Consider the following 16,152-nt stretch of genomic DNA (forward strand, 5'->3'; position numbering starts at 1 on the left):
GATTTAAATCTAGGTCTAAATGGCTAGCTTTTTCCATTTTAATTATTCTTAACGAGGAAATGTATATATGAGAAAGGATGATGATGTGTAGATCAATAAATTTTACATATGATAGTGGAAATAATTTAATTTATCTATCATCATATATATAATCTTAGTTCTGATACCAAAAAGCCAGACTAATTGCCTTTATAAAGGAATATTTAGCGAGACTAATCATGATTACTTGACATGCATCTGTGACTAAAAAAGTCAACTTCTGCCAAGAAACTTTTAAAAATAATAAATAAATAAAAATTAATATTTTTTTTATATTTAATAAAATATTAAAAACTGTTCTTTTTTTTTTTTTTTTGTTTTTATTCCTATACGAAAAATAAGAGCCAATTAAACAGGTCGGCTTTACTTTATATATATATATATATATATACCTTGCATCGGCAAATACATGTAGTACACAACGTACATACCCCCACAAGCCTCACTTCATATATAATTAAATAATTTTTCTAGCTATTAGCTAGCCATGCATGCATCGCCAAGTAATCAATTAGTGGAGGGAATCAGCTAGCTAGGCCACCTGATCATCGCCAAGGCTAGCTGGCCTCTCACCAAAAATGCAACTTGTTATTTAAAGAAATGTTAAAAGGAAATGGTTCGTAGAAGATGACGTACGGTACTTGTGTTCATCAACCCACTGGAAAAAATAAATAAATTATATTAGAGTTTAATAATGAGCATCTTTCTTTTTGTTCTTTATAGGCATCCCAAGCTGTCTGTGAGAAAAATAAATAAAAATGAATCAAATTTACGTCAATATATATACGTACAGTCACGCACATAATCTTTCCCATATAATAATAATAAGGTATCGTTTTAGGTCAACCTATAACATGTGGTTTGGTTATTAATCTTTGGGAGATTTCTAATATCATCATAATAAAAAGAAGGAAAAAAAAAGATAAGCCTCGAGCATGACATGCTCCCTAGCTATATGACATCTCAGGAAAACACATCTGAATACAGATAATATATTTTGATGAGAGGTCTGAAGATTTCTATGCATTCTATGTAAAAAATAACGAGATGATTATTAGAAAAGAAGATCTAGTCGTGGATCTCAAATTTATTTAAAAAAACAAGAAGGTGAAATTCATATATGTATTTTAAATAGGTGGTGCATGCAAGAGGGCGTCTAGCGTTTAATGCTGGACGTACCGCGTTAGTACATATTTTTAGTTCTTTTATTATTATTATTTTAAAAAAAAATTAACAGCCTTAATTATTAAAAAAAATTAATTTTATTAATAGTCATTTCTTTAATCATTAAATAAAAAATTAAAATTAAAATAATCAAATAATAACTTTGAGCAATAATATTGAGAGTGCTAAATAGTAATTTACATTTTAAAATTATGCCAATCATTTTTCCAAGTTATTAATAACTAATATCCGTGTTGCATGCCATGATATAAACTAATGCACCAGAAATTTTCGGCAGTCGTGTGTTCATATTGCGCAGAGGACAGACCGTTGCATGTCATGATATAAGTAATATCCGCGTTGCATGTCATGATATCATCGACAAGTCGTATTTTAAATAATTTTTTTATTTAAATAATTTGTAAAAAAATTATTTAAAAAACCTTACACTAACCGACATGGTTTAACATAAATATAAAAATTAAGATAAATAATAATAAAACTCTTTTAAGGATTTTTTTTTTCCCGTTTTTAATGCTTGAAATGTGTGGTGTATTAAAATAATAAAATTGGCGTTTTCTTCTTGAGTGGCCTATAAAAGGTGTTAATCGACATACGTTGATGAGCGTACCATTCAAAATAACAAATCTGAGTGTGTGCCAACAAGCTATAGTACCAAAGCTAGCTAGAGATGAGGTCTGGGATCTTTGCTTTCTTGCTTCTCTTCTCCCTCCTCTTGGTGAGCTTTTCATTACTTGCAATATTGATTTCCCCTTTTAGCAGTGATTTATTCTGTTAATTGCATCTAGTCTCCTGATTCATCTGAGCTAACTGGGAATTCACCATATCAAATTATAAGTAAATTGGCTTAAAAGTTTTATTTCCCATAAACATGCAGTGATGTCTAGCTAGAATTCTTCAAGCATGGTGATCTTTTCATTGATTTTCTCATTATGCATCTGTAACATGCATTCTTCTTTTGCTAACTCGTGTATTCTTCGTTGTAGTTTGTTAACCTCAACGATGCCAGGGAAGACCCGGGAGATTACTGGAAGAGCATAATGAAAGACCAACCAATACCAGAAGCAATCAAAACCCTCTATCATCGAGATCCTCCACATCTCTCTCAATCAATGAAAAAAGACCATTTCCTTAGAGATTTTGACGTCACACCTAATGCTATTATCTATCATGCCCATGTTGAGGGGAAAGAAGAGAAGAAGCCTTATGTCCAGGACTTGGAAACCAAGCGGGACACGGAGCTGATGCAGGGCTGAAGCTTCCGAAATCTATTATATATATGCTCATGATGCTGTCATATGCAATATGCATGATTTAGACTAATCGTGAAGCAAAGTAGCTCATGTCTTTACAATTTCATGTTAGCGTGTTCTCAGTTGTTGAAGCTTGTCTTGGAGGAGAACGTACGAGTGGTGTAAAAATCTCTCTTATGTTGTTGAAATATTGGAAGTAGTTTCTGATCTTTTTGGCCCATTGAATTAGTTTAAAGTCTTCTATTCAAGATCGTTGAAATTAATAGTTTCTATTTATGGCGCCCCCTCATTAAAATTGCGAAAACCATGCGATTCGTCTTAGTCAAACTTCTGTTCTATCGAGTGTTCGTGCTTAGAGATTAGCAAACTTAATTAGGATGAATACATCACTCCATCATTCCTAGATCGACTCCCCAGTATGTTGTAGTAGCTGTTAGTAAAGTTGAAAGGGAGGTTTCTCTGCTGAATTTATTGAGGCTACTGCTTTGTTGAGAGGATTGCAGTTGTGTGCTCAATGGGGTGTTCCAAAATTCTTGTTAGAAACTGATTGTTTGATACTTGTCAAGACTTTGAATGAAAATTCTGAGGTTCTAACAGACTTTGATTTTATTCTACAAGATATTCGCCGGCTTATGCAAGGTTTTGAAGAAGCATTTGTAAGGACTCTTTTTGATGTGAATGAATTAATGTCTTGTTATCCAAAAAAAAAAAAAAAAAAAAGATCGAGTCCCCATTGCCATGGATACGCAGAGATGCTATTGCCACATATCGGAAGAACAAATTGATATTCGGACGTCCAGTTATCTTTTTTTAATTTTATTTATTTATTCTTTCTCGATGAAACTCCGGTTATGATCAACTACCATAGCAACTCATACTACGGCAAAAGTTTAAAAGAATGTACACTGACATATATCGTAGAGACGTAGACATGCATATCTCTCAAAGCGCTGGAATCCATTCTCGATGACCAGATAGGTGTGTCCAGAAGCAGCCCATAACCCTTTTTTTAGTGCTTTGCGCGTTTCTTGTTGCAAGTTCTCGTTTACCAAATCCACTAACTATGAATTAAATGGATGCCGAAATGATGACGCTGGAAAACTTAGAAAGAGATGGTCATTCATGTTAAATACAAGCTCAGACTCAGACGTTTGCTAGTGCTTACTCAAATGCATGCTCTGGCGCGGACGCTAAACTTATTACAGATTAATACAATGTAAAGTAGAAATAAGATGAGACACGTGTAATATTTTCATTTCTACTTTACATTGTATTAATCTGTAACAGTCCCCCTCAAGATTATGTGAATATATTATGCACATTCATCTTGGAGGGGACTATTACAGATTAATACAATGTAAAGTAGAAATAAGATGAGGCGCTTAATATTTTCATTGTATTAATCCGTAATAAAACTCAAAAGTGGTTATAGCGTATCAAATAAAACTTAGAATGTATCGTCCTTTATATGACTAGTTGCCCAACTATTGTCATGAACAGAGCAGCCCATTTGCTGGACACTGAATAGGCTTTAGAATAGATAGTCAATTTACTCGATCGTATTTCGGAGTTAAACTTTTCCCTGGTTTTGTGAAAGGTAGTTCAAATGATGGAAACTTGAGAATACCTTGGCAAAATATCAACTTTTACTTCAGGCCCCTATGTAAGAGCCTAAACTGTGCCCCTTTGTAGCTATAGAAGCCAAGAGAATACAGAATTCTGTCTTGATCGCCGTTTGTTTTGGAGGGATTTTAAAACCACAGATTCCAGATCGATCCTTACCAACCTAGAAGAGGTGGGCAAGAGAGGTGGCCAAGAGTTATTATGAACTCAAGGGAAATGAAAGCAGAGGAGCATGAATGATCCTGTCATATTGGTTGGGAAATGCACACGCGATGTAATGAATGTAGAAGTCAAAAGTGAGAACTTGTTACACAGCAACATTTTTTCTTCATTGATGCAACGCCAACTACCAAAATATTTCTCTTACATGAAACGACCATAGTGCAAATATATTAACGCCTCCCAGGCTCCTGTTCCCAGTAGTATTTATTAGGAGTAAAACTTGAACAACCACGTTGCAATTGGACTACTAAACCGGTAAAGGTGTTGGAATCCACACGAGATTGTCTGCTGGGAAGAAATGGCAGACGTTGGAGGTCCCTGGCTTGACCCCAAGTACGCGAAATGACACGTGATCGGGGCTCCATTGGGAGGTATCCGTGTGGCAAACAGCAATGGCTTCCACCCTATCTCCATTCTCACCACCTAGGGTAACCTTGAATACCTTGTTTTTACTTTCTTGGCTGTGGCAATAGAAAACTGCGTAAGGGTAAGGCATAGTATGACATGCAACCATCTTGGGAGCTGAAATTTCCTGTGGCATGCTTAGGAGAGTGTAGTTCTGGAAAAGGGTGCTTGACTTGGTGAGATGGGAAGTGGTCAGAAGTTGGAAACGGGAATTCAGACCCAGCATGCCACGTGCAAAATCAAGCATGGATTCCAAGGAGGTGGTACAGAGCTTGGTCTCTCCTTCGATGGGTTCAATCTCACATTGTCTGAGTGTATCTTCCATGGCTTTGGCTTGGGGAGAGTCTGGGGAGAAAGAGAAAATTTCAACAAGGCGTGGTAGTTGGTTTAATGAGAAGGGTATCGATTCAGCTTCTTCTCTAGGCAAGAAACGAGGAAAAGTTGAAGGATCTCTCTTTGGGAAATAGATTGGCATTGTTTTTCCTACCTTTAAATCCTTCATGGTGAAGAAGAGCATTGAAGAAGGGTCCGTGTGATCCATATGGGACGAATGGTGAGAATGAAGTACATGCTCTCTATGTAGGCCTTGATAGGCATCACGGTCTAGCTTAGCATGATTATCCACGTCATGGTGGTGGGAATCATACGGCCTTATGTGAACATCAGTACGAACCTTGCTATGATCACTGTCCATGCCAGGTATATGCACATCAGCATCATGCGCTGAAGATACTGAATTGCTGTTATTTTCTTTCCGGTGACTATCTTCATGAGCAAGATATCCCAAAATGATCTTGCGTTTGGGTTCTTGCAACCCGCCATGCTTGCTTGCAGGAGTATGTTCTATAAGCTTTTCCGGGTGCTTTTTGGTGATCAACTCTGTCGATCCACTTCCATGAGCACACTGCAGAAAATTTATTGACATAGACTGCTAAAGATTTACAATAAAGTCCGAATCAAGAACTTCAAAAACTGAAAAATATTACATCAAGAGTTTCAATGAATTGCTAACCATTCTTCCATGTCTGTATAATTCAATATTAAAGAGAAAAGTACAATTTCGAGATTACCATTGTGAGTAGAAGAGGAAGGAAGAGGCTCCAAGATGCAAAGTACCCAATACCCATTGATCTTTCTTCTTTTTTAAGATCTCCAATTTTGTTTATCGTTTCCTATTGACGAGAGAAAGCAGAAGCAACAAGAATAAACGTTCATCGTTTCCTATCGATGTGAAATTCCATTATTGTTCACACATATCGCCTTATAGGGGCATGTATAGGCAATCAATTACCTTCATAGTCACCTTAGAATTGCAGGAAATTTGCCGGTTGGCATTGATTTCATAGGAAAATCGCTCGAAGATTCAAAAGAAAGTTGACAAACAGGAAAATGACAAAAGGTTTTAGTTAAATATTGGGCCACGATTTTCACCAGCTCATGGATTTGACAAAGGTTTTATTTACTTATTTTTCTCTTGGGCCAATAGATATGTCCAAAATTTAGCAGGCGTTACAATATAATATTCACACAAGAGGTGCAAAGTGCATTTAGAGATTCTATAAAAATAAATTGATAAATTTATATTATGATAAGTTAAATTTATTTAATAATAAAAATAATTTTATAATCTAACGTACCATATTAAATTACGTCAGTTTGTAAATTTACTTTTATACGTAAAATCTCTTTGTGACTAAAACATTTCTCTATCCAAATGCACATCATATCATTTTATTAAAAATTAGTGCTTACATAAGAAATGCCCAGCCACTATTCACCCCACACTCCACACCTATATGTGACGTGGTTTTTATTATTTTTTATTTTCTTACGTGCTAAAATGCTCCATAGTTCCTACTTTTTTCAGCCCCAAGTCCAACCTGTCATCCCTCTATGTAGCGATTCCACCATCCCTATATAACAACCCCACCCTAGGGAGGGTGGAATCGCTACATACATATATGTCCTCTTTTTTCTTTATTTCTTGTTTTCTAGTAATATGTGATCAGCATAAACATGAGACACGTGTACTTTAAATTTCTAATTTAATAAAAGGAACACCTGATAGATATTATATTCAAACATTCATCCATAAAAGACTTACAGAGTCCATCATACCTTCATAAAAACATAATTGTTCTAGCTAGGAAGGAGCTCCATCTCTACCATACATACAAGAAGGCACTAAGTCAATATATAAGGGTTTACTATCACCTCACCATAACGGTTACACCATACCAAAAGATATATGGTTTAAAGTCAAACCCGACAAAATTTCTCGACAAGGAACCCCTTCCAACATAAAAATAACATCCATAAACATAATCCATCATCCATGTAAGGTCGAACCAATAGGGAAGATACACTAAGCATCTGTCTCTTCCTCTACAGTAGTCCTTGCTCCCTCAGCCTCTTCGTCATTACCTGGACGTTTAAAACATAAACATAAAATAAGTTGAATACTCAGCAAGTAGTACACCATACCGTTAATGTACTAATTATCTATTCTTTTTCTTTTGAAAACATGCATACATAAACATTTTGAAAATTTGATAATCTTTCATGATAAACATTTTAAAGAATAAGCAATACTTTCATGCATAAACATTTTTTTTTTTAGAAATAATTATGCTTTCATGTTTCACTTTCTTTTGGCTGGTGCACACTATTACGCCCCATGTATTAAGATTAGCAGTCTTCCTTTGGATCTAATTCCACCCGTGGCCGTAGGTTAGGAATCCCTCAGTTCATATTGTAAAGAATGTGCTTAAACATCATCTTTCATGGCATCCATAAATAATCAGTTCATAGGGATATTTTAAAACACTTTCTTCATGTCATATCAGTTCATGGCATTATTTAAAACATTAGTTCATAGGGACATTTAAAATATTTTCTTCACATCATTTAAAGCATTACTTAAGACATAAATCATACGCCTCACATTTCATTTTATGAAAATATATACAATACGTACTACATATACCATTCATTCGCATGCATACTCTTAATACTTTAGGTGCATAAAAAGTGATTGCTATGAAAGGCTTGTAAATACTGTATTCATTTACTATTTTCTTTAGAAGAACATTTGCAGACAGAGAGAGAGAGAGAGAGAGAGAGAGATTCTTTCATAAAGAGAACTTGGTATAAGAAGCATGGTTATAGCTACTTACCTCGATGTGCCTTGGTACTTTCTACTTCACAATAGGTCCTATTTCAATAAATAGCATAAGCATGGAAAGACTCATACAATATTCTTTAGCCCTCCCTTTAAAAAAGAAAGCCACGATATTACAATATAACGCCTCTTCTATACTTAACATTAACATGATGACTACTCCTCACCTCAACTTACAAGAGCAATAAATTAATTATTAAGACATGCTAGCTATCCATAGAAGGCTATTTAAAAAGCTTACATGAAAAGTAGTTAAGAATTCATAGGCTTCAAGTAAGGTCTCATTGGTTCAAGCTCACTTTGGGTTATGGACATTAAGAGATAAAATCTGGAAATTCTCAACAATGGGCTTAAAAATAGATTTAGGCATCTCAAGTAGGTTAAACAAGCTTAGCAAACATGCCTTTAAAATCAACTTGTGGTCCCTCATCAAAAGGTTAGTTTATCAATATTTTGGACTCTTGATTAGGTAGAATTTAACCAAACGAGGGACAGCATACATGGGCTATTTTTACATCAAGATAGGGTGCGGCATGACATGGGCTTAGGGGTACTTGGACACCTTTACATATCATAATATATTATGCACAATTAATCTCCTATACCTAAACCAACCACGCTATGCACAAGAAATATTTAAATAGTTTAGATAACATAACCCATTAAAATTAGAGTTGTATAGCAAGGTTGCCCATTAAGCAACATTAAAACCTTTAAGCACTCAAACTTATAATTTACTCATTTAATACCCTTTTTGAAGCAAGCTGTAAAGTTACAAGGAACCAAGTCAAACCTTTAAACCGATCCTTTAGCATCCTAAAAACAAGTTGCTAACCAACCTCAACACAAGACACATGGTACCAACATAAATAAACGAAAACCACTTTAATCTTCACCTATGACTAAACCAAGTTTAATAGCAACATAGCATTTTTGAAATATAGGAAAATACATAGCAAAACTACTTCAACATTTTCGGTTTGGGCCAAACACAGAGCATCCACATTTATTTGCAACATAGACAATAACTATACTTAAAATACAAGTTAAAACAACTTAGTTGGCCTCCAAAATCATACTAAAACTAACTGGGTCAAGTTAGTATTTTTACCTTAATCTCTTAACCTCTTTCAATAGGTAAAATGGAGGACCAAATGGTAGTGTAGCGTAGATAAAGGACACGATGACACTATTTTTAAAACCTCAAAAGCAAAATATCAATATGTGAGAAAAATGGTGAAATTCGAAATCCATAAGAAAATCATAGTGGAAAGTGAATCAAGAGGGTCTCACCTTCAAAGTTTTCCCGGCCTTTGTGAAGATGAAAATAAGGATCTAAACTCAAACTAGGAAGCAAACCTAAAATGGGTATGGGAGAAAGTAAGTCGTGTGGCTTGGAGAGGAAGGAAACAATTTCCTCTTTTCCTTGTGGCACTACAACATAAACTAGCTTCTGCTGCGTTTTTCTTTCCTGCGGCTAATTTTTCGTGGCAAAATTTCCCCAATTGGAGAACATCCGTTGAATTAACTGCGATTTAGTATACCACTGGAAAGAAAATCCTTTTTTGGCGTTTTTTATGTAACAACCAATCATATTTAATACACTTTCACCGACGCAAACACTGCTGCAGCAGAATTTTCCCCAAATTTCCCCTACTATGCCGATTATTCTTTCTCCACGAGTTGCTGCGCCGCCGCTCGTCGGACCGTCGCCTTTGCTGCAGGAGTTGTCTCCGTCCCTGGTAATGAAATCACAGTTTAAACCTTAATTATTTCTCTCCTACCAGCTGTTCGTCCTCTCTCTCTCTCTCAAGGCTGCCCCAGTACCGTGATTTGGCTATCATTTTAATCTGGACCCCTCTCATTACCATTTAACTCATTTTGGTAAAATAGTACCCGGCCAGATGAGTTATACTTGAACCTATATAATTTTCTTCCTTAACAATCCATTGTTTTTTTTTTCAATTAATAGGTGACTGAGCATAGCTCATGTGCTGTTTGAGTAGTGACAGATTTCCAACGGCATGGTATATTTTTGAGCTCCTAATTGCCATTGATATACATCATGGTAATGTTGTTGTATTTATGCTTGTTGAGAGTTCAGAATTTTTTATGTATATACTCTATTGTCTTATTGAATATTACTGCCTGTGTAGCCCGGATGTTGTTTGGAATTGCAAAAACAAGTGTGATAGAAATTGTTTTCATGAGTTAATACTCTGTTTAGTAAAAAACAGAGTACCGAACATTGGAATGCCAAAGTAAAGATTTGGCTCCCCAATATTTTGAAATTGCTTATGGTTCATGGATTGAAAATATGGTTCATGTCAGGCTAGTATTATATCCAAGGAGGATTTATCTCATTTTAATGTGGATATGCAGGTCATGTATATATTTTTATTTTTAAGGTGAAAAAGTTACGAAAATGACACATGGGTACCAATTTTGGTTTTTTCTAAGTTGATTGTTAGCTATCCTTTGTAGGTAGAGATTCCTCACTGGACTCCTAAACTTGAAAAGCACATTTTGAAATACAATATTTACAAGGTTTTTCGTTTATTTCTATTTCTTACATCTAGCCATTATATTAGGTTTTTATATAATACTCTGTGATGAGGTTGAGTTTATTGTGAAGGTTGTTTACAAGGAAAAAATGCAAAGGAGTCTAGCGAGGAAAACACGGACTCTCCCCATGAGCTGCAATTCTGCATCAATTAATTCAGCCCCAAAGGAATATGTGAGAAGAACCAATAATTCCTGAACCACGTAGTTGATACTGTGAAGGCCTTTAATGAATTGTAAAGAATACTATAAGGAATGCTAATGCTAGCTTTATATATATATATATAATATAAGAATGTACTTAGTATCATTATTATCAATGTTGATGAGTACCACATAATACCTGGAATACTACATATTATATAGCTTAAAATTCGAACCATGCATGAAGCCATACAATTGGAGGCTAGAATTTAGCCCCTCTCGCATTATCCATTTTAAGTTTCACTTCTAATTGAATATGAATATTTCATCTACCATGAGAGAAGTACTTGCCCACCTTCATCCTGCTACATTTAAGATATATAATCATTTACTGATGCAACAAAACTAGGGGAAATTGTTTCTAATAAAATTTTGCAAATCCAAGGAAATTTGTATATTTCATTGAGATTATACATGCAGTTTCTAAAAACTGACCAGTTTTCTTAGAAACTGTGTGAGTATTGCATATCCAGTGTTATACACGTGGTGCTATTCTAAATACACGTGGTACTGGCTCCTCCCTACCCACCAAGTCATGTTATACAGCAAGGAAATACTATATATTGGTCATGATGGCACGCTACTGCCTTCAAGCTGTCATCTGCAGTTTCAGTATAGATACAACAAATCCTATCACAACTGTAGCTCAGCCCATGCTTTGAGAGGACTACGGCTGAACTTGCGCGGGAGAGGGAAACAAGTAAAAGCGGGAGTGTTGGTTTTCAATATCAATGCTTCGTACTAATATCCTTCATTAGACAACAACTACAAAAAAACTATCCAAAGGGAGCCACACCGTGTTTGGAGTTCTCCATTTCTGCTGGCGGGATAATTTCTGCAAACCATTAATCTGCTTCCAGCTTTTACTTCTAACTTGGTAAGACTTCAGAAACTCCAATTCAGTGCCCACAGCTTTGAGTACAAATCATTGTTGTTCCACCTGGATGAAGTTTCAAAAACTTCATCATTTTCCACTACTTCATAATAGAGAATATTGTAGCTCAGCTTCTTATCAAAAAATGCTACTGCAGTAGTTTCATGGTCTTCCCTTAACTTGCTGTTTTAATGAAACTGTATCACACTACAAGTTTTCTTCTGCAGAAGAAATGAATCACTCAACAAGAGGGAGAGGCCGAGGACGAGTGTTGCCTGCTACGTTACGACACCCGCAGCCAAAACCAGCAAGTTGGACTTTGAGAGATGAAGCTGAGGTTCACTCTGATGACTCCACTCAACCCCCTGATGATGTACATCCATTGTTTTTCCCTCCTTCTGTTACTCCTGTAGAGCAGGTGAATCCAACAGATTTGGGTAAGTATGTTGTTTTCATTTGCTCCTTAGCCTATTCACAAACAATACCTCAATCTGAGTTAATACAGGGGATTTTGCACTGACTTAATCTGAGTGTTTGTGTTGCTGGTATAGTACCAGATACTATTAAACGTGGTAGGGGTGTAGCGAAAGGGACGGAGTTTGAGAGGATGCGAAAGTATGGTAAGATACCACTTGAAATAAAAGATAGGAAGATAGGTCCATCATGCAACAACAGAACAGTCTACACAACAAGAGTTATGTGGATCGTGAAGCACTATGCAGAAATGAGGCATATTAGCTGGAGTGTCGTCAAGGAAAATGAGAAAGAGGAACTTATTGAACGTGTTCGAGTACGGATATTTCAGCTTAAATGTTTGATATCATTTGGAGTGTTGAGTAATAACTTTAGATAAGTTCAATATAGGCAGTTTGCTGGTAGAGGAATACCCATGCATGATATATGTGTGAATCTTAACATGCAAATTACCTTGTATTACAACCTGCTTAGTACTGCATGGTACATGGGGTTTGGCTTCATATAGGCATATTGCTGGTAGAGGAATTACATATGCATGAAGTATGTGTGAATCTTAATTGTAGATGCTATCTTACCTTTAATATTAATACCTTAGTTGTTATGGTACATGGGGTTTTGGTTCATATAAATATAGCTTGCACCAATTTTTTCAAGAAAAATCTTAGCAAATGGTTATATATTATCGTATGAGTTATTAACACAATTGTGTTGAATCGACCTGAATATGAGCATTATATTTCCTAACACAATATAGGAAATATAATGATGATAATGGTAAACTAATTTTAACACAATGGCATTGATAGGTTGACTTCGTCTTGGATTGGACAAAGAAAAATCATCGTCGTACAATAACAAGTCAGCTATCTTGTGCATATAATGCGTTTCATTACAAGTTACATCTTAAATACTCGAGTTACGCAACACATGAAGAGGCACTAGCTAATGGAGGTGGGTTGGTAGAGCAGCCAGTTTGGGAGTGGTTATGCACTCGGTGGGGAAGTGATTCTTTCAAGGTAAGCATATGGTTTTTCATGTATGATAAGTAATGTCATAAAACAGAATATGTGGCTGTTTAATGAAAGGGAAACAGTTTGTGATAGGAAGGCAGTGATGTCCGATATACAGATCTATGATAGTGGATGATACTGATTCTATTTCAATGACATGTTCTCATTACAATACCATTGGGGCTTGTAACTTCCAACAACCCCCTAGAATCTGAAAAGACTTATATTAATTTATAAAAATAGTGTAATGATTAGTTGTAGCTAAAACAGAATTATTGTTTGAACTAAATAATCATGTTATAGGTAAATTCAGAGGGGGAATTTAATGTGTAAATATGAATTGGAGGAGTAGATGCTTAATCTCGAGTTGATGACATAACTATTGTAAGTACTAATTTTTTCCTATTGGCAATTGATAACAACTAACAAATCAGTTGAAAATATTCTTGTTATTGCAGAAAATGTCTACCCAAAACAAAGAAAATAGGCGTAAACAAAAGGTCAACCACACAAGCGGAAGGACATCTTTTGTTGTACTAATGGAAAGAAAGGTAATGACATTATACCATGCCCTGGATGTTGTGGCCAAATGTAATTGCTAGATATTTGGATAACTATGCTAATGTGATTGGTATGCCTATGTTCATGTAGAAGGACAAGAACTTGATTGATTTCTACAAAGATGTGCATTGGTCAAACAAAAAGGGAAGATTTATTACTCCAACTACAGAAGACAATTATGTGAGCATATAGAATATGTTTAAACAACTATACCCATGAACTTATTATTTTAACATATAGTAGTGTATGGCAAGTGAGCTGTTTAGTGTTAGCACATAAGTTAATATCGAACTTTAAAGTTAACCTGTCAGTTCTATGATGGTAATGGTGGAAGTTCTTAATGCCACATAATCAAATGGTTGAAAAGATGAATGCCAAAGAGCCAGAGGCTCGTACAGATGAAGCAGCAGCAACCATTTTTAAGGAGGTTTTGGGATATAGGTCAGGTTATTCTAGTGGGCTGGGACACTCTGTTATGGCTGAATCTCCAAAAGTACCTGGAGTACCCAATGAGGAGTATGAAAGGCTTGCTGAGGAAAATGAAAAAAATAGAAAATCTTCAGAGTATTACCAAAATCGGCTTGAGCAGATTGAAAGTGGTTTACTGAAAATGAGGGAGCATATGCAAGATTATGAGATAAGTGTAAATATGCGAATGTCAGAAGTGCAAACAGAATTAGAGTCTCAGAGAGAGACTGAACCCACTGTTCCTTAAGCATCCTATGCAAGCTAGCAGTTACTACTTTTGAATTTTGACTCACATTTTTTAAACACTTTTTATGAAGTTGTGATGGAGAGAATGAAGTAGCAGTAATACTTTTGTCCAGGCGTCAACTATATTCTACTCATGTTGGAGAGGGTGAAGGACGCATGAGAGGTAATGTGGAGTTCAATATTTTATTAGAATTGTTGCCCAGATGACTAACACAAGAGGGGGGGTGAATTGAGTTGTATTAAAAAAAATTAACAATTATAAATCAAATATATAATATAAAATATAAACAAAATATGAAATAACAATAAATATAAGGAGTAAGGGTAAGAGAGAAGCAAACTCAGTATGTTAACGAGGTTCGGCCCCACTGCCTACGTCCTCGCCTCAAGCTACCCCTTGAGGATTCCCAAATTCACTATTCAACCTCCTTCAGGTGGAGATAGAAACCTATTACACCTTTGAACAACACCGCTACAAAGGATCCGTGTAGAACACCCTCTACACTTGCAATCACCTTACACGTGGTGATTCAACTATTCCCTGTGTAGAATACTTTCTACACACACAAGGGTTATACACACCATTTTTCTGATACAAAAGCTGATAGTGGGTAGGTTATCAGAAAACACTCCTCAACGAGTGAAATAAAAACAATACAGCGCAAGCTATATCTCTCAAAATGAACAAGGATTAAGACTCAATGTTTAGAGAAGAGAGAATGAAAGCTTTGAATGAATGTTGTATGCTCTTGGTGTTGTGAATGTGAAGCTCTCAAATGATCTATTTATAGGCATATGAGACTTCATATTCAAATTTAAAAAGATTCACATGTCAAAGACAACATCATTCACTTTTTCAAAAAATTCAAATAAAAGGTTCTTCTTTTTCAATTGTCAAAGACAACATCATTCACTTTTTCAAAGAATTCAAATAAAAGGTTCTTCTTTCTCAATTGTCAAAGACAACATCATTCACTTTTTCAAAAAAATCAAACCTAATCTTTTACTTTTGGCATATGACAAAATGAGCACACTTTCATTTTCAAAAAATTCAAACCTAATCTTTTACTTTTTGTATAAGTCTAAAAAAAGCATCAATCACTTTTGAAAATATTCAAATAAAACATGCACATGTGAAAGATGACAATCAATCATCTTTAATATTTTCAAATTTAATTTTCAAAAATATTCATGCACATGTGGAAAATGTATTTTAATGCTTTATGATAAAATATTAATTTTGAGCATTAATCCTAATTTCGAATTTTGAAGAGATTTACAACATTACTCTATAATTTTAATGTGAACTTGTTCCATTCTTGCTCATGCTTGTTTCCTTGATGTGCTTGACTCCATTGTGTAGACAACTTGAGCTTGAGACTTCTTTATTCTTTGAATTCATTTGTTATCATCAAAATCCATGTGTAGATTTATAATCACATGAAACTTGAAACCTTGAGTTCAACAATCTCCCCCTTTTTGATGATGACAAATATTTGATAGAACTTGAAACCTATATTAATACTTAAGCTCCCCCTGAAAATATGCGTTAGTTTTTCAAGCAAAAGTATAAATATAATTCCAAGCATATATAACAAGTTTAGCAATTTAAACAATGTTAATGTTCTAGTCTAACACTTCTCCCCCTTTTGGCATCATTAAAAAGGATCCGCAACAAGTAAATAGACTGAAGAAAACGATGCGTTTAATAGTCACTGTAGATAGTTGAAAAATGGAGCCGTCCGTGACCCGACAAGTGCTGCAAAGCCTCGAGGCCTAACTCTATGAATTTAATACGGCTAAAGATTTAAACAATCGCTTGATGTTGTTGACAAACGGGAT

The 16,152-nt window shown here is 35.2% G+C and overlaps 2 protein-coding genes across 2 annotated transcripts; one reads left to right on the forward strand and one right to left on the reverse strand.

The window, feature by feature from the left end:
- Positions 1-1,805: 1,805 nt before the first annotated feature.
- On the forward strand, positions 1,806-2,686 carry LOC122311271 (organ-specific protein P4). Its single transcript, XM_043125752.1, has 2 exons — positions 1,806-1,942; positions 2,211-2,686. Exons 1-2 carry the CDS (start codon positions 1,895-1,897, stop codon positions 2,478-2,480), a joined length of 318 nt encoding a protein of 105 aa, XP_042981686.1. The 5' UTR covers positions 1,806-1,894; the 3' UTR covers positions 2,481-2,686.
- A 1,709-nt stretch (positions 2,687-4,395) lies between these two features.
- On the reverse strand, positions 4,396-6,076 carry LOC122309593 (BURP domain-containing protein BNM2A-like). The gene is made up of 2 exons (XM_043123119.1): positions 5,798-6,076; positions 4,396-5,631 (listed from the first exon to the last, which is right to left on the reverse strand). Exons 1-2 carry the CDS (start codon positions 5,852-5,854, stop codon positions 4,570-4,572), a joined length of 1,119 nt encoding a protein of 372 aa, XP_042979053.1. The 5' UTR covers positions 5,855-6,076; the 3' UTR covers positions 4,396-4,569.
- Between the last annotated feature and the right edge of the window lie 10,076 nt (positions 6,077-16,152).

The sequence above is a fragment of the Carya illinoinensis genome, chromosome 5 (genome assembly GCF_018687715.1).
Source record: "Carya illinoinensis cultivar Pawnee chromosome 5, C.illinoinensisPawnee_v1, whole genome shotgun sequence".
Lineage (NCBI taxonomy): Eukaryota > Viridiplantae > Streptophyta > Magnoliopsida > Fagales > Juglandaceae > Carya > Carya illinoinensis.